This window comes from Rutidosis leptorrhynchoides, chromosome 1 (assembly GCF_046630445.1).
Source record: "Rutidosis leptorrhynchoides isolate AG116_Rl617_1_P2 chromosome 1, CSIRO_AGI_Rlap_v1, whole genome shotgun sequence".
In the NCBI taxonomy this organism is placed as follows: Eukaryota; Viridiplantae; Streptophyta; class Magnoliopsida; order Asterales; family Asteraceae; genus Rutidosis; species Rutidosis leptorrhynchoides.
This window is the reverse complement of record NC_092333.1, coordinates 495,624,045-495,643,501: the sequence shown is the minus strand read 5'-3', so window position 1 is coordinate 495,643,501 and position 19,457 is coordinate 495,624,045. Positions and strand designations below refer to the sequence as shown.

At 34.4% G+C, this 19,457-nt stretch overlaps 2 protein-coding genes across 2 annotated transcripts; one reads left to right on the top strand and one right to left on the bottom strand.

The window, feature by feature from the left end:
- Positions 1–249: 249 nt before the first annotated feature.
- Positions 250–8,917, top strand: LOC139886626 (cysteine-tryptophan domain-containing zinc finger protein 3). Its single transcript, XM_071870549.1, has 13 exons — positions 250–908; positions 1,637–1,709; positions 1,803–1,933; positions 2,271–2,648; positions 3,080–4,110; positions 4,305–4,723; positions 4,985–6,276; positions 6,587–6,747; positions 6,838–6,995; positions 7,250–7,410; positions 7,576–8,012; positions 8,119–8,224; positions 8,766–8,917. Exons 1-11 carry the CDS (start codon positions 669–671, stop codon positions 7,741–7,743), a joined length of 4,212 nt encoding a protein of 1,403 aa, XP_071726650.1. The 5' UTR covers positions 250–668; the 3' UTR covers positions 7,744–8,012; positions 8,119–8,224; positions 8,766–8,917.
- Positions 8,918–10,476: 1,559 nt separating this feature from the next.
- LOC139875605 (cullin-1-like) lies at positions 10,477–17,304 on the bottom strand. The gene is made up of 19 exons (XM_071862934.1): positions 17,165–17,304; positions 15,884–16,050; positions 15,675–15,774; positions 15,341–15,526; positions 15,215–15,262; positions 14,928–15,131; positions 14,534–14,611; positions 14,139–14,228; positions 13,969–14,049; positions 13,827–13,886; positions 13,449–13,568; positions 13,219–13,368; positions 13,072–13,127; positions 12,870–12,990; positions 12,374–12,535; positions 12,137–12,280; positions 11,753–11,971; positions 11,476–11,643; positions 10,477–10,796 (listed from the first exon to the last, which is right to left on the bottom strand). Exons 2-19 carry the CDS (start codon positions 16,018–16,020, stop codon positions 10,695–10,697), a joined length of 2,226 nt encoding a protein of 741 aa, XP_071719035.1. The 5' UTR covers positions 16,021–16,050; positions 17,165–17,304; the 3' UTR covers positions 10,477–10,694.
- Between the last annotated feature and the right edge of the window lie 2,153 nt (positions 17,305–19,457).

The window sequence follows — 19,457 nt, the reverse complement described above, 5'->3', positions numbered from 1 at the left end:
AAAACCCTCGTATTATCATAAATCAGAAATAGATATGGAGTAATTATAGAACGTTTTTATATCTATTTATAGTAACTATATCCTATTTTTCTTGAAACTAAACTTAGATAAAATAAAATAAACTTGTATCACTCCAAACAAAACATAAAAAAATGGAAGTGGTAAATATGAATAAAAATAAATAAATAAAAAAATAGAAAAGCGGCAGCTGTACACCTAAAGCAGAGTCTCCTCCGTTTTTGTTTCTTTCATCATCGCTCATCGATTTGAGCTTAATTAATTAACAAAAGATCATCAATCTTTTTTAACACAATCAGGTCACCAAATTTTAACCAATTTTCAACGTAGATCGGAAGCTGAGCTCATAATTTTTATAATTTTATTTTTATTATTATTTCTTTAATATTTTGTAATTATTCTATTTGGTGATAATTATCGTTGTTTCCGATCTTAATGTTTCGGGTTAATTCATTGATGGGTTTTGGTGGGTTTTCGATTATCTAAAATGGGTCGATGAGATTTTTTAAGTTTCATTGCAAGTTTTTGTTGATTGTGATATATTAGCTTTTTCTCTCTCCTTTTTTTAATTTTTGATAAAAAAAAATTAAAATTCATAAAGAAAATATAAAGTGTATTAGATTGTTTCCTTTTTGTGGGTTTTTTTTTGGATGATTTCTGTTGGGAATAGAGATGATGGTAGGAAGGGGTTAAGTTTGAGGTATGGTGTTGAAGGTGGAAATATGAATTTAGAAGCTGAACTTGAAGAAGGAGAGGCTTATTTTCAAAACAGTAATAATAATAATAATTACAATTATAATAATCATAATCATTATAAGAATGATGATTATGATGAAGAAGATGATGATGATAATTCAACAATTGATCCTGATGTTGCTCTCTCTTATCTTGTAAGGAACAATTCATCTCAATTACTATATTTATGTTGTTTCAATTATTCATCATCTGAATTCTGTTACTCAATAATTGTTATAATATATATACTTGATACTTGATACTTGATAGGCATTGTTTTGAAGCAGTTTTCATGATTTTTGTATGGTTAGATCTATATGTAACAACTTGAATTATTGTTTGCTACCTTAGTACCTTTGGTTTATACCTTCCTTTTACTGAAGATCATTGGAAACTTAGTAAATATTTTCTAATCGTATATAGCTTCGGATTGTAATGTGTGAATTTATAGACCAGTTAGTATTTGGATTGGCGTTTGAATCCTGACCTATTGTATTTACACAATTCAAAAGTCGCGAATGAAATGTGTGTATATATTAGATTAATGTTATTATGCTATAGGGGTGCATTCATATGCATACATAGATATAGATATAGATAAAGATTATAATACATAGATATTATAACCTTCATTGTTCTTTTCGCATTAACAAAAATTCTTATGGTTCCTTGGCATCATCTCTCAAGTTTGTATAGCTATTTAGTGTAATAGTTGGGGTGCATTCTTCTTCTTCTGATGTACAGTAACATGTTTAATCTGATTAAATGATGTACATATCGGGATGTTTTTACCAAATAACTTGTATGGCATTTGGTTCTCATTGTATCCTATTAAAATGTGTAATTCTTTGTTTTAATGTATCTTGTTGGTTGATCTTTCAAGGACGAGAAACTTCAAGATGTATTGGGACATTTTCAGAAGGATTTTGAAGGGGGGGTCTCAGCTGAAAATTTGGGTAAGCTAAACAAATAAACAAATAGCGGAGCATTAATAACTCCGAAAACCGAAGTTCTCGAATGCTGATTCTAGCATTTGTACATATTTACAGGGGCAAAGTTTGGGGGATACGGTTCTTTCTTGCCGTCTTATCAGCGATCTCCTGTTTGTCCTCATCCAAAAACGCCACCCAAACCTCATACCAATAATGCATCCATATCCCCAAATGCTCTGCTAATAGAGGTACTACCTTTTATTTATTTTTTTTTTTTTTTGTATAACTGTAGATTTATTATATTTTCGTTTGAATTTTGTAATAATCTTGAAAGTTAGTGCTGTTAATACATTTTTGTAGTGTTTTAAAAACTTTTAAACTGAACTATGTATCCCCCCTTATAATACTGATTTACACCCATTAGGAGATGCAATGTGGTTCGTCTATTAGGTTTTTTAGATGCTATGAACATATGATTAACACAATTTGATTGAATGATGTAAATTTTCATCAAAATTGTGATTTTCAACAAGAGAACTTGGGCTACATTTTGCACACACAATATTCATTTATCTTAGCACACAGGGTGGTCGGGTCTCGGGGTCAAGTACATCTCAACCAACAAGACATGGACCAGTTTCGAGTAGCGGTGCACCAATGGTGGGTCCATCAATGAATGGTAAATTAAAACAAGATATGCACATGTCATCTGTTAAGGCTGGTGATAGGTTAACTTCAAATGGACAATCTTTAAACAACTTTGCTAACGCATGTGACCCGAAGTCGCTAAAGGTTCGAATCAAAGTTGGATCAGATAACTTGTCGACTCGAAAAAAGGCCGAACTTTACAGTGGACTTGGTCTTGACGACTCTCCTTCATCTTCATTGGAAGCTAGTCCCGTAAATAACGATGAATTCTGTCATAACAGCCCTCATGATGATTCTCCCACTAGTATTCTTGAGGTTTGTAATGCCCATTATATATACACATACATATATATACATATATACACATAATATACACAAAGTATACACATATATAGATATATATGTATATATATACATATATATACGCGTATATGTACGTGTATATGTTCATATATTTTTCCCTAGAGGTGACAAGATGGGTTTGTCTAGTAATATGTCAAACATCTACCGTCGCTTGTTTTTAAAAATAATACTCCGTAAATAATTAATCTTATAGGTTTAATAATATACTCTACTTTGAATACACCATGAGCAACTTTTTGACCCTTTTAACTTGTTTTGGATAAGTTTTCAAAGGTCTAAATGGAAACATTGGAGATCAATACAACCCGTTTTTAGGTTCTTCTACCTCTATTCATCATGTAAAATTTCTTAAAGATACAATATGCATTTTGATTCTTCTACAGATGATGACATCATTTCCAATTCTTGGAGGTTTATTGTTATCCCCCCTTCCAGATGATCTTTTGTGCTTGACTGAAAAAGATAAAAAGGAGGATAGTAGTTGTGGGTCCGTGCATAAACAAAGCCAAGAAAGTAGTTTCAAGGTTAAAAAGTCTAATTCTAAAGTTGACCGAGATGTTTTATCTGCGAAGAAGCCAAAGACCGAGAAATATAACACTTCAATTGAACCGGCTTTTAAAGAAGTTCCGGCCGTGAAGAGTGAACCGGCTTTTGTACCAAAAGAAGCATCTTTAAATCCGGTTTCGACCCATGATGTTAAAAAAGAGGGTTTGGTTGTAAATGTAAATCCTGATGAAAAGTTCGTAACGTTTCCTACAAAATCTGAATCGGATGTATCAAAATCTGGAGTAAAGCCTCGAATGCAGAAGCCTGATCCGAAAGATGAAAAAGATGGCATAAAATTGACGACATCATCATCTGGAGGTAAAAAGAAATCAAAAGTAAGCAAAAGTGTGGAAAATGGTTATCAAAGTACAGAGGTCTCTAAAGTTGGTGTAAAGAACGATTCGTCTATAAAAAATAAGAACAATAATAAATTGAAAATTGAAGATCCAAAAAACAATAATGGAAAGGTGAGAGAAATGTATAAAGATTTCTTTGGGGACGAACTTGAAGATGGTGATGACATGGCATTGGATGATAAGCCTCTTGAAAACAAGTCAAAGGTCAACAAAGTTACCGAAAAAGGTTATACTTTACAAAGTAGTGGTTTGTCAAAAGATGGACTAAATGGAAAGAAAGATCCAAAACCATCTTCTTCGGGATTTGCGGTAACCGGATCTGTGGGCCATGGCCCACCTACAACGGGAAACGGTGTGCCTGTTCCTGATGCTGCTCCTGCAACAGTGGCTGCTGCAGTAGTCAATGAAGATTGGGTTTGTTGTGACAAATGTGAAAAATGGAGGCTTCTTCCGCCAGGTGTCAATCCGGGCAGCCTTCCCGAAAAGTGGCTCTGTAGCATGCTTGATTGGCTGTGAGTTCTCCTTTTTTCACAATTTATTATAAGTTTATTTGTTTCCCTTTTTTATTGATTTTCGAAATAACTATCGCTACTTTATGAAAATGAAAAATGAGAACTAAGAGAACAAGTGTCGAATATAATATTTAATTTAGAGGAACGGGTCAAACGAGATTGGGTCTGGTCTAATTAATTGTCAAATATAATAGGCCTGGAATGAACAAGTGCAGCATCAGTCAGGAGGAAACAACAAAAGCTATGACCACCCAGTTTCTGGGCCCCACGGCTCCTGCCGTGAACGGTTTTCAGCCGAGTGCTTTTCAAACAGGAGAAATGGCTGTTGACCCTCAAAGACACCAACAACCTTTTGGTCAACAAGTTGGTGCGAAGAAAAAAAACGGAATGAAAGACGTATTGAACGAACCCAAGCTCGAGAGACCCTCTTTGTCATCTAACTCTACAAAAAAGAACCTTCAAACATCACATACAACTAGAAGTTTAAACCAGTCTCCTCGCGTAAATGAATTAGAATTTCAAGATTCTGGACAGTCTAGCAGCATGATTGCAGAAAAACACAGATTTAAGCATAAAGCAAAGAAGAAATCGCGTGAAAACGTTGTAGATGAAGGTATATTTGATTCTTCCAATGGGTAAAAAGAGTTAATCTAGAACATACACGTTGAATGCATTCAATTTTTTGGTAATGATAAAAAACATTTAATTTTTTTTGGCACTTTCTTTTTCGTTAAAAAAGGAAACTTTTGGTTGCTTGGTGGCCCATCTCGGTCAAATCAGCTTACCATCATTTGACTTGTACCGAACTCCTTTTGAGGTTATTTTTCTCATCAAGTGTTAAATGTGTAATTTGTTGGTGTCTACACTTGCTCAGGTAATGACGCTCTTCAAGTAAGGATTAGAAACAGCAGAGAGACTAGTGAAGATTATTCTAGGGATTCGAAGAAAGTCAAAACGGATGGTCAACGTGGGAAGGATAAAGATAGGGTTTCTGACCATGATGGAGCTATCGTTAAGGCAGTTAACGGCTCCGTTACTGATTTCCCTTTAAAGGACCAGCCTCGTAAATATGATGATCCAAAATCTTTCTCAAAAGTTTCTAGTATAAATCCAAAAATTGAAAATGGAAAGTGTGAGGGTGCGAAAAAGAGAAAATCTAGTGAATTTGATGATGCTCAAAAAGAAGAAACGAGTGAAAATGGACGGAGGACGGGAAAAAAAGCTAAAGTACCCGAATCTCGTGAGGAAGAAAAAGGCAGACTTGTAGAATCTTCTAGAAGAAATGTGGCTTCGTTAGCAGCCACTTCGAGTTCTTCTAAGGTTTCTGGATCTCGTAAAACGAAAACTGAAAATCGGGAATCAAAAGGGTCTCCTGTGGAATCAGTTTCATCATCTCCGTTAAGGATTTTAAATCCCGATAAGCTAACGTCTTCTAGAAGGACCTACGAAAGTGCTGACAATTCTCAAGATCCTAATAAAGATCGAAGAAAGGATTTAGATGTAACGGAAACTGTGCCTTCTCTTGAATTTGAATCGTTACCGTTCGCTAAAGGCCATAACGGGGAAAGGAAAAAAAGCGGGAAAGGACCATCTTCGTCGAGATCTAAAGACAAACACCGAAGTCACAAGTCCGATATGGAAGCGGCTAATCATAAGATATCTGAGCATATAAATGTAAATGAAGAGAAGTCAAAACGGGGACGAAATCGTTCTCAAGATAAACCGTCTGTTAATAATCCCGATAAGCGCGAAAAGGTTTCGGCTTTAAAGAAAGAATCTTCCGAAAAACCACAAAATGTGTCAATTGAAAGTGATGGTAAACGATTGTCAAAGAAAGATGTGGCAGTAAAGGGTAGACCCCACTCGTTACCGCCTTCGGGTAAAGTTCAAAACGACATTTCACGTCCTCCGCAACCTTTTTCACAAAAAGAAAATGCGGGAAACGGTTTGTTAGTTGGTAATGTTGAAACTGGTGATGGATCAAAAGAAACGAAGCCGAAAAAGAAAGATGAAAATCAGAACGGGAATCAGTCGGTAAGCGTAAGACATCCGACACCTAACGTTCACAAAGGAACACCGAGTCCGCTTAGACGAGAATCGTCATCTCAGGCTTCAAGTGCTATAAAAGAGGCGAAAGCTCTTAAACACATGGCTGATCGTCTTAAGGTATATAAATATTATTAGTAACTTCCATTTTGTGAGTGATTTTTAGAAGTGGCAATATGGCCAAGCTTCTTCGGGTGAAATTGGGTTGACCCGTACAATTAATGTTTCAAATATGATTATACGACTTTTAATTGTTTTAATAAGTTAGTAATCTTTAAATAAATGATTCATAATTTCATATAGTAATCGGAATATGCCAAATACACTAACATCTGATTCAGTAATTATTACGACTTTAAACATCAAAAGCCACATCGTAAACATATCTATGTATTTGTGATTTATGATGTAACTCGGCTAATTTTTGCAGAATTCTGGATCCAATAACGAGAGTAATTCGCTATATTTCCAAGCTGCCCTTAAGTTTCTTTTCGGATCTTCGATATTAGAATCCAACTATGCCGAGAGTGGCAAACATGCTGATCTACTTCAGTCAACGGACTTGTATAGTAGCACTGCAAAACTTTGCGAGTAAGTGGCAGTATTAACATTAATATGATCATCGTTAAATTTGAATTTATTGAGAATAATAAATTAATATTTTTTTTTTAATGGTAATAGGTACGTTGCTCATGAATATGAGAAATCAAAAGAAATGGCAGCTGCAGCGCTGGCATACAAATTAGCTGAGGTGGCATATTTGAAAGTTGTTTATTCTGCACATCCCAGTGCCTCCAAGGATAGGCAAGAACTACAAACAACTTTAACGGGTCCCACCGGTATGTTGGTTACTACTTTTTTTCTTTTCTTTTTTTTTTGGTGAAAAAACGTAAGTTCGTCTTTTTTTTTTTTTTTTTTTTTGGCAAGTTGTAATAAATATCAAGCCATTTCCCTAAACTTCAATTTCTACTTTGTTGACTTGATTTTAAAGATTGTTATTAAAAGCATCCCACTTTCGTAAAAATATATAAAAACTGTATTTTTTTATTAAATTTCTTGTTTCTTAGTGATCATTTTTGGATTTAATTTGTAGGTGAGTCTCCGTCTTCATCTGCCTCTGATATCGATAACTTGAACAACCCATTGGCTGTTGAGAAAGCTGCCGTTGCAAAGAGTGTTAACGATCATCAAATTGGTGGGACCCATGTAATTGCTGCTCGTAACAAACCTAACTTCTTGCGGATCCTTAACTTTGTAAGTGCACACTTAAAAACCACTTAAATCTTGCTGTAAGTACAGTAGTCAATGATAGAGCTTTTCATAATCATTTCAATACATTATTATTATTCTGTAAAGTTAAGAGTTGGACATAACGAGTAACGGGTCAACCCAACCTGACCTGACCCGTGATATTTTTAGGCGCAAGATGTCAACTTTGCAATGGAAGCTCATAGAAGATCTCAGGTTGCTTTTGCTGCCTCGGGTTCACTACAGGAAATAGTTAAACCAGCTCTCGATTTCCACTTTCAAAACATCGAAGGGTTGTTACAACTCGTACGGGTCGCAATGGAAGTAATTAGTAGATGATTTCGGTTAATTTGATCATCTGGGGAGAGGATATACTGGGGATTTTGCATACGAACCTTTTGTACAACTGTACAGTAACTGCATTACTTTGATACAAATAAGGAGCCAAGATCCACACTGATCAAATAAACGTTGCAAATTAAAGATTTTAGATCAGATTATTGTTCGTTTTAGTGAGGATAGTTTTGAAACAAAGATTGTTTCATGAGTTTTTAATTTGTTTTCTTGATTGTCATTTTCAAAGTGTTGACGTCAAGTTTGTCTTCGAGGTACGTAAACTGCACATAATGTAATTGTAAGTTTATTTATTACTATTTTTTTTTGTAGGAGAAAACTTTATAATATGTCCTAATTGACATTTGGTTTTGTTTGCAGTTGATAGTGTTCTGTATATAATGGTATCGTTGAGCAAAGATTACGTTAGGCAGTGGCAGAAACCGTTAAGTGAATGCTTAATCTAGCGTTGAAGAAGGTTTTACAGGTAACTATTTAGTGCAACTTTCTTTGAAGTTAAAGAATTTAGCTTTGTTAATTATCATTGATATTTTTGTGTACGCAAAATTGGTAACACAAGTTTTTTATTAAAAGAAACCGATGCTAGAATAAAGTTGAGATCTTTCCATTTTGTGTAAACCTTTTTATGATCAACATTGAAGTATTTTTCCGTTTAGACATAATTACGCAAATGGTCCCTGTGGTTTACTCTAATTTGCAGATATAGTCCCTAAACTTAACGTAATTTCGAAGGAAGAATTCATCCGCGTAATTAAGATCTTTCCACAGGGGCTATACGCGTAATTTGCGGATATAGTACCTAAACTTAACATAAAGTTGAGATCTTTCCACAAGGACTATCTGCGTAATTATGTCTTCCTTTTATCGTATAAATGAAGAATTCATTGTGCCTATATAGAGCATTTGTCAAAGTTCGCCAATTTTTTCGTAATTTTCCCTTTGTATGTTCTTATGCTTGCAAACTTATACTGATTTTTTTTTTTTTTTTTTATCTTTATTTGGTTCAGATGATTGATAGGAAATGCCTGAATGATGATGAGATATGTATCGATATATTTATCAATTGTATAAAAGAGAGGTCCACAATATGGACCATGGAACATGTGTGTGTATGAGAAAATGATATCGGTAAATGTTGCTTTTAAAAGCTTTGTTTCACGTTAGTCAAATGAACATATGCTCACAGCAAGTTTATTTGTTAACAATCGGATAGGCTCGAAAGCCTAAAGCTATTATTTATACTTGCTCTCTCCATGAAGTGTTCGTGGATGTGGAAAAACTGACGCTAATGCAAGGAAAGGTGTTGTTCGTCCACTTCTGCTCTAGCTGATAAATTACCTCAGATCTGGTGGTCAACAATCGTTCAGACTTGATAAAGGTTGTCGTGGCACCCTTAGGCTTAGAATAAGTATACCCTATCTTGTATCCAGTAGTTAGTCCGCTTATAAAAAGAATGCTTTGGAATTGTATAAGAGCATGCTGTGATGCGGGGGCTTTCAGGGACTTACTTAAATCTGCCATCACTCTAAAAGTGGATAGTTACAAACCTTTTATTCTCCTAGGGTTGTCTTAAAATGTTTCCACTATATCTCTGGAGTAGTCAAAGGAAGTACGGCCGGCCCGAGTAGGAAAACATGAACTAAGAAGTAGGACATAAAACAATGGATCATGTGTCACGTGCTCACATTCAACCCAATCTCGCATATGCGAGGTATGAGAGAGAGGAGGTGTAGACAAACTTTCCTCTACCTTAGACTAGAAGAGAAGTCGTTTAGTTGAGAAAATTATCCAGCCACAGGAAAAGAAAGTCATCCATCTCTACTCCTTGCTTCCGTGAGGACCTCCGGTCAAAAAAAAAAAAAAAATTAAATACAATAAAATAAAAAACAAACTTTTCCACAAGTAACAATTATTAAGTTTCATAAAACTTTTTTCTAGAAATAACCCAAGATAACTTTTATGGGTCCATTGATTATATTATATCCATTATCACTGGATGTTATACAAAATAAGTTCGCAATACTGAAATAAAAGTCAAGATTGTTATAGCATTCCCATACCCCGCATTCGGCCGGTAATTACACTCATTAAATAATCCATGACAAAACTCGAACTCACAGCCTTGAAGTTAGACGAGTTATGAGTTATGGTTGTAACATTCTAGAACATTTTTCTAGCCTAACAAATGGCTTGCACTTAGCTCAGCTGGTAAAATCTATCGGAAGCAAAGCTTGCTGTCTGCTTGCCTATATTAAGCATTATTAAAAAACTCAAGCGCAACTCTGCTTACGCAAACAAGTAACTATAGTATATATTTTTTTTTCCTTTTCAGGTTACTGAAAAAAGGCGATTATTTTTTACTTAGATGCACGGCCTAGCCAAGTTCCGTGACCGTTTACTAAAAAGGCGATTACTTTTAGCGTCCCTAGAAACACCAAACAAATGCAATCATCAGCCTTGTTTACTTTAAGCAAACAGAGGGGTTTCATCGAAAGTCGATAAAATGTTTTTTCTAAAAAAATTGGGGATCTTGGAAGAGTGCAAAAAGAAAGTTTTCATGTTAAGCTGTTGATTGAAAGTTTTCATGTTAAGCTGTTGATTGTTCCAATAAAAGTACCAAACCCATAACAATCTCAAATGGCACCATTTTATGGTTAATTTTAAATGCACAGGCAATGGTTCAAATGAGATATAGATTCAACCCACTAAAGGATTAGATAATTTTTAAAGTCATACTTAATTATTATTTTCAATACGTCCACTGCACAAAATCTAGGATAACGGTTGCTATTTAAAGTGAGTGATCCAAAGTGGGGGAAAAGAACATGTTTCAATAGCAACAAGAAAATACAAAAGTTTATAGTAGTTTCTGTACTCCTTCACACCAAAATGTGATTTCCAATACTAATAATAGCGCTCCCGGTTGCTTTTTTAGATTATGCCAAATATCTGAAGAGCTGAGGGTTCTCCTTGTCTCTTTCCAAGTACTCACGTGTGATCAGATCCTCGATCCTCTTCTTGATTGCCTTAAAATCAGGCTGCATACCAATAGATAACACCATTAGTAACCCATAGTCAAAGTTTGACTAAATAATTAAAACACCACCTGTCAACTAATGTACTGTTTACATTTTGCAATATATATATATATATATATATATATATATATATATATATATATATATATATATATATATATATATATATATATATATATATATATTCAGTTTCAGGGAATTCACCTTTGGTCCTAACCTTGGCGTAAAGCATGTACATTGTTTATGTATCAATTACAAAACATTAATAGAGTTTTGTTGTGCAAAAATTATCCATCCTATGTGCGAAATGTCACATCTCTTTTAGTATTAAAACATTACTAGAGTTGTGTGTTTTGAAAATATATCTCGACCATCACGTCCCATGTGCAAAATGTGGGTTGAGCAACTAGTCAAAAGAGGTTTGGGTTAAAATGCGTCCATCTATCGTATGAGTCAAATAACCCTGGGTAGGTTGAGTTGCATTGCATGCAATTTTCAAGTTTGTATAGATAAGAAAAACGTAATGTTACTTACGATTACAAAAACAGAGTATTAGTTACAGTCAATGTCCAAAATTTTTAATATTATACTTATGAAGAAGACTATATCCATTTTCATAGGAAAAATTTGGGACCATTCAACACAATTATAATATATATACAAGGAATGAATGACAAACCTTGAACATGCGACCTAGCTGCTCCACACACTCAGTGACTAGCTGTTGATGATTAAGAACTTTTCGGGACTTCATAATACGGACAATAGAAGCATCAATAGCGTATCTCCGATCCTTGTCAACATCTTCCACAACCTTTTTCCTCTCGTCCACAGGTGGCAAAGGAATCTGATTGGTTTAAGAAAAAAAAGTCATCAAAACATACAAAAATTAAATAGCTTAAAAACTATCATGTGAATATAAAAAAACATAGAAGGATTTTAGGTGGGACGCATACTCTAATCCTCCTCATCCTATCGGTGAACTTTGAGTTGAACTGGAAGTAATCAGTGTCTGACACAGTTTTTGAGACTGGCTCCTTGGTGAGAATCTTGTACTTGGCACATGATAGCGATTGGAGTAACCGAACCAAATCCTCATCAGCAAGATTTAACTGTTGCTTGATATCTGAATAGCTTAATCTCTCTGAACCATTAAACAACAACAGCACAGCAGCCTGAACCCCAAAAAAAAAATGATCAAGAACAGAAGCATCAAAACATGATTATAGTGGAAACAAAACGGAACCAAATCAAAGGGCAGATAGTTAAAAACATTACAGAACCAAGTTTTGGTCTGGTCTGGTCCAGTCCCAATTTTCAGTTATTGGCTTTAGTATTACCTGATAAGTTCCCAGAATCAGCTCAATGGTTTTTTGATCAAATTTTCCATTCACATTGCATGTCCCTAAGGAGTAGATCCAAGTGAGCTTTCTGTGCTTGGTTATGGTCTGATAAAACTCCTTAAAAACTTCAACGCCTTTTACCTAAAATTCAAACAACAGTGAATAATAAATAATAAATACTACACATACATCATCAGTATATGTTTCAATCTAGAGTAAAAAAGCAGAGCATACCATTTCTTGAGGTAGGCAAAGATCATAGGATTTATAAGTGGGCCAGAAGCCCGTAGTCAAAACAGTGACTGTCAAGTCGATCCCAGGGTTGACATTAGGATTATTAGAAAGGTACTCACTGAACTGAGTCTGGTTATCCTTTGCCAACGTCAAATCCGTCACCTATGACCACAATCCAAAGTAAGTCAACACAGAACATAAACAATCATGTGAACTAGATGATGAAACGGGTCAAGTGACATTTGTTGGATCATAGATTCTTGTGCCAATTAAGAGGATTCATAAGAAGCTTACAATCATCTAGCATTACTCTATTACTCTATACTTACAAAAGTAATGTCATCAAATCTATATTATTAGAAAGGTTAGTAAAAAATTACTTTGAATCAATTGGTCCCATTACTCTTTCAGTTAACTACTATTTTACTCATTTGACAAAATCACCCCAAATGCACTCATTCATAAATATATGAATCTTAATCTTTAAATTAATTACCATGCCCTCCATCTTTGATGTGAACTGTCCACCACATTGCTGCTTTAACTTTGACAAAATTACCCTCTCATGTTCATCGTTAGCACTCTTATCGAAAAGTAAACGTCGCGAAAGTTTTTTCCTACAAACAGATGAGACGAATTCCTTTAAGATACTGGTCTACAACAATACTGAATGTTTTTATAAACTAATTTACACACACCTGTAGAACTCTGCAAACAGGTCTTTATCGCTGATGTAAGCAAGAAGCTTAACCACCTGCAAAAAAGACACGTCACCAGAGTGAATACATTGATGAATACATGCCCATTAACAAAAACAAATGTTAGCATATTACAAATATATATACCTTATCCAACGTTTCCTCAATAGCTTCATCACTCAACTTTTCGCTACCACCCTTTTTGAGAATATTGTCACAATACGAAGCCAACAGCTCTGCACTTGTGCTACCAGCTACCAATTTATTGCAGAAAACCTCGAAGGCCTCTTTCAGAGCCTAAGAAAGAAAAGAATAATAAGGTAAGTATTGGTTTATATAATACAGAAACAACTAGACAATAAAAAAACTAAACTAACCTTGTGAAACAGTGTGTGATTTGAGAAGCAGTCAGTAACATATTTCATGAACTTGTCATGCAATTCTATTACTTTCCGGACAAAAATCTGCTCCTGAGGACCACCACCAACATTCTCAGTCTGCAAAAAACCCCAGACTTGACCATTAGGCAAATTCAATAAAACAAACTGGACTTTGCAAGCATAGAAGTAAGAAAAGTGTGTGATCACATAAGCATGTTTGTCAATTAATATGTCAGATATGTTTATACACATTAGACTAAGTCATGCATAATCTGGTTTTGAATAAAACAATTTAACATGATATATGTCTTATATATTCACTTGCACTTTAGGTAGCATTCAACCCATTTAAAACTTTAGAACACTAAACATTACCTTGCTACTTGCAGCGTCCTCAGCCTGTTGGACTAAAGTCATTCCTTCAGCAGTAACATGCTGGGGCCCAAAAGGATAATCAAAGTGTCAGCAATGTAACAATGAGCTTAGAGTAGAATAATTCAAATGAGCAAAGTATTACCTGTTTGAACATATTAGAAACGGGATCCAATCCTTTAGGGATTTTGCTGAAGAGTCTATACATTCTAGTAAGATCATCCACCTGTTTGTTTAGTAAATAAGATATTTCAGTTAAGTAAAATATTACTCGATAATTGATATGCAATCCAAGATGCAAGAAACCAAACTAACCTTATCATCTCGAAGTAAAGTACGACATCCAGAATGCTCTTTCTCTAGTAGTTGACTACTATATGCAACCAACAATTCATTTTGAACGTTCTGTAGAAACAAAATAGAAAAAGGTGAATATACATAGCATAAAAAACTGATTACTGCATTTGTATACTTTTTGCCATAGCCATAAATGGAAAAATCAAGCAATTCTCTACAAATTTTATCAACCATAATCAAACAAGTAAACAATTACAAAAAAATTATGTTCAATTGAAGAACACTGTTAATATAAAATCGAAAATGAGTAATGAATATATATTGTATAAATCACACCTGATGAGTTGGCCTAACCCAAAAATCCTTATATTATGTGATATTGCAACATCATACATATATCATGAAAAACTAACCTCTATGAGCTTTGGATCACTGCTTGAATGCAAATAGTTTATGACTCTCTCTTTCTCCCTTTTTAAACAATCCTCAGCCTGTGTCATAATTGTTAGTCAAACAAGATGAAACAAACACATAATATGATAATAGTAACAGTTACAACTATACAATACGTTTCTTATAAATTATTATGAATAAAATAATCAATATGTTGGATATATTATTTACAACAATATGTTAACCTTCTTATTAAATAAACTAAATAAAATTTTTATTCATTTTAAGTACACTCCGGGATGCTTTCCAACCTGTTCATCCCATCCAAACAAATTTCTTTTTAAATTATATTATTAGCTTAACCCATTTACCCGTTAAAGATAGAACATCACTTAAGTTTTTAAGGACTTTTACCTTCAACATATAATCAGGACAAGTATCATTCACGATCCAGCTAGATGCTTTTCGGGAATAATAAGCAGCTGTATCAGAAAGCATGAAACTTTCAAAGTCATTTACATAATAATCCATTTGTCCCATCCCGATCTCAACATATATATCAAGAACATTTTTCAATAATGCTCTGTCAATCTGATCGCCTTCTCGCTCTTGATCAATCTGGATAATAGACAATGTTAACTTCAACATCACATAGCAGACAACAAGAATCTTAAACAAAAGACAAAAAAAAAAAAGCTTACAAGGGCAATAACAGCATCTCTGGCTTTACCCTTAGTCTCCTCATAAACCTGTGTGAAAAAAAGCTCTGATTAGCAACACAGAAACTAAAACCTTTAATGAATTGCTTAAATTTAATGTATACTAACCGAATCGCGAAAGCACGTCAGACCAACTTCGTTCAAAGCGGGTAAGGACCTTCGAGAGATAAAGTAACGATCAAGGTAATGGAAAAACCGAGAAAGCCACCTAACCATTATTTTATGATTCGCCCATCGCTTCACAAGCTCCCGCAGCAAAAACTCATCATGCTTCTCTCTCAATGATGGCAAAACCTTAAAAAAAAGAAGAAAAAAAAAAGAAATCAGATACAGCTGATGCAATTCACATTATTTGCATACTAGAACAAAGTATAAGTTGAACCATTAATCCTAGTTACACATAACATACTATTTTCTCTTATATCTCATATAAGAAGGTTACCGTGGAACGAATATATTCTTCAAATGCTTCTTTGTATTTGTCATACAGTTGTTGAGAATAGTCATGTGGAGGCTTTTGAGTGCACATGTTATAGATTGTCCTGTTGACAATAGTAAAAAGGATAGAATAAGTCAAAAGCAATAACAAAAAATGGTGAGAATTTAACAAAATAAGAAGATGCAAATGTTTTTGTGAGTATAGATAGATACGTGTAAAGCATCATGTATTCCTCTGAGCTGAACTGTTCGGGATGCCCTTCCAAAATTTTCTTCAGCTTTGTTATCCCATTCTGCATGAAACTCCATCCTTCATCCAACTCCATAGTTTTCGCTTGGGACAGCGTCATTTTCTCTACGTCAGCACAAACAGAAAGCAACTGATGCACGAAAAGTTAATACAATTGTCATAAGAATCATCAGAAAAACAAAACTGTATGTTTAAGTACACCATATACTATAGTAAAGCATGCATAGAATATACTATATACAAACATAGAATATACTAAAGCATGCATGGTTTGAGAGACAGAAAGTACCCAACCCGTACACCATCATTATTATCAGCTGTCATGATTTATTCTGCGTCAAGCAAGTTAAACTAATTGGGTTACCTTTCGGTTGCAGTTTGACCCATGACCCAATATTTGGACAGTTTGGCGAGTTTTAAGTTAATATTGATTGGTAAGTTAGTTTTGTGTCAAACAGGACAAATTTATTGGGATACCTTTAGACTGACCAGTTGACTATTAACCCAAACCTTGACCTCGTATTTAATAAGAAACACATGAATACATATGTAGGATTAATCAAGAAAAAAGTGGATGCAGGTGGAGCAAGAGGTAGGAGGTTAATGAAGAATCGGATTACAGAAAACCGAGCACCGTCATTCATTACCATTCCCCTTCCCCACCCCCTAATACCCTCAACCAAACACCCAAATTACTTATAATCCTTACTCAACAAGTCAATCACATATTTAAGTAGTTCACATATTTAAAACCCTAAAGCAACCTTACTGATACAAACAACAACAGGTAATCAATAACAACACTTTATTGAATGATTACAGTACATAAACAGCATAGCAAGTACTAGTAATCCCCTTCAACCATACTTAAATATACATAAAGATGTGTATATATACACATATGTATGATATATACAGAGTAACATACAAGTATACAACATATAGATATATATATATATATATTTATATATATATACCTACACATAAATACACATAAAACGTAAAATCAGATATATTAGTCAAACCCTAGTTTACTACTAACACGGTTATTATACAATAGCATACATGTATAAGCATGACACAGCGATTAAAACAGAACAATAGATATAAATATAACAGAAACCCTAAAAATTAAACAAACAGAAGTTTTTCAATCAAAACCTAACTGTGGAATCGGATTGCGATAAATCAAAATTATTGCTCGAAACAATAAATTAGATGAACTTATTATAATTATAAAGTACCTGCAATTATATTATATAAGAGTATGATGATATGATGATGAACGGAAGCAATCGAAAATCGAAAGTAGCGGTTAATGATTTGATGATTCGTAGATTTTAGGGATGAATGAATTGGAGAGGCGGAGTCCACCTCCGTGCTTTATATAATTTTTTTTACCATGCATTGTTTTTATAGAGAGAAAAATCCGAAAATAAAAAGATTATTATAGTCCTTTTAAATATTAATTAAATTTTTAAATAAGAGATAAACTCTCTTTCTCGTTAATATATTTAATAATATTTTAATTTAATCGTAATGATATTAACAAAATAAAATTTAATAAAAAAACAAGATTCAACTTATTAAATTCAAGTAGTTAATTATATATACTTAAACTCACATAACTTTAATACTTTCGTTAATTATTACTGTCACCATTAAAAATCTAGGAAAAATAAAAAGATAAAGATAGGAAAAACAGATCGTACAAAAATACATTAATATTTCTATCAACAGTTTTAAGGGATTTCGTTAAGGTGGTTAAAATGATATACAAAAGAAAAACTCTCAAACAAAATTAGACAACAACCATTGTGTACTACTCATCCGTGCATGTTTACGTCCTTCCATATGGTTGTCGACACGGGGTCGCTGCCCACAAACTTTCCTTCAAATCCCATTTAGTCGATACTTCAATTAGAGCCCGAGCAACGTTTGGTCTCCCCCAGGCTTCCATACACATAGTGCTCGTGTAGGAGTCAAACATCATCGATCTTCCAAGATTAGAAACAATAATGCTCCGCCCTTCTTCGTTAAACCATGCTAACGGGAGGTCATACAACTTAACCCACATTGGCAGCTTTATAAGGTCCTCTTTCGTCAACGATACATTTGTTGTCCATTTATTCAATATGATCGGTATATTTTTGATTATTCAAGGACTGTTCTCTAACACACCCACGAGCCTCAAATCAGAATTTAATTTTAAGGAAAATAACCCTTTCGCGTTCATCATTACCTTCCGATCCCGTAATTTTTACGAACATTCAACACATAATTTTTAACCATTGGAAACACTGCTCGATGTCCAAGGAAATAACCATCTAACGTGTTTTTATACTTGTCATTAGCCGCACTAACAGACTTCATAGGTAACATGTTGAGTCCCCTACAAAATTAAGGATTTAATTATGACAGAGCCACCACCAGCACTAAGTTGTTTAACAACCATCATAGGTTAATTATATGTAACCAACAATGATGTACGCTGGTCTTTAGTATTAGAAGTGTGCTGCCATAACTATTAGCTCAAGATAGGTTAAGTATAAAGGTTCTTCATAGCCAACATTATGAATGAATGTTGACCCAACAGAAGACCGAAGAAGAACCAGCAGAAGGTGCAGAAGCAACACAAAACACTTAGTTGATTTATGTTGTTCAGAAGCATAAATATTTTCAGTGTAGTCTACATCACAGACTGTTAGACATATTATTTAGTGATATTTGTTAGTCCATGCATCTAGTCCATTGGGCCAAGCCCTTTTACATTGTGTAGGTCATTCTGCTATTTATATGTAACACTCTTTGTATTAGACACGACAATAAACACTGGCAATATTCAATATTCACTTTATATCATGGTATCAATCGCCAGGCACCACAAACCCTAAAATATTTTTTTTTTCCATCTGCAGCTCCATTCGACTGCAGCCTCCTCTCTTCTCCTTCATGGCTCCAACCGAATATGACAAAATCTATACAGTAACATCTATTTCTCATCTTATTCCTGTTAAATTAGACCTCACAAAACTTAACTATGCTCATTGGCAAAAGCTTTTTACCACCCATTGTGCGGGCTTTGACGTTCTAAAGTTTATCAAAGGCACTTCTACCAATGAAGAAAAGGCAAACCCAGAATGGGCTAAGTCCGATGCCGTTGTTCTCACTTGGATCTTCAACACGATCTCGGAACCATTACTCGAACGTGTTCTCAACTCAGAATCCTCCACATCACATGAAGCTTGGACCTTCCTGGAAAAGATCTTCAAAGATAAAAACTTTCTAAAACTATGGAATTAAACGCTGAGCTTCGTGCCCTTAAAATTGGTGATCAAACTGTGGAGGAATACTTTCGAAAGATTGATCATATTGCCACTCATCTCCTCAATCTCGGTTCAAAGCTTGAAGATAATGATCTTGTTATGCACGCTGTTAATGGGTTGAATGACAAGTACCTCCATGCTAAACATATAATACTCCATCGACAGCCCTTTCCAGATTTAGATACATCAAGATCTATGCTTTTAATGGAGG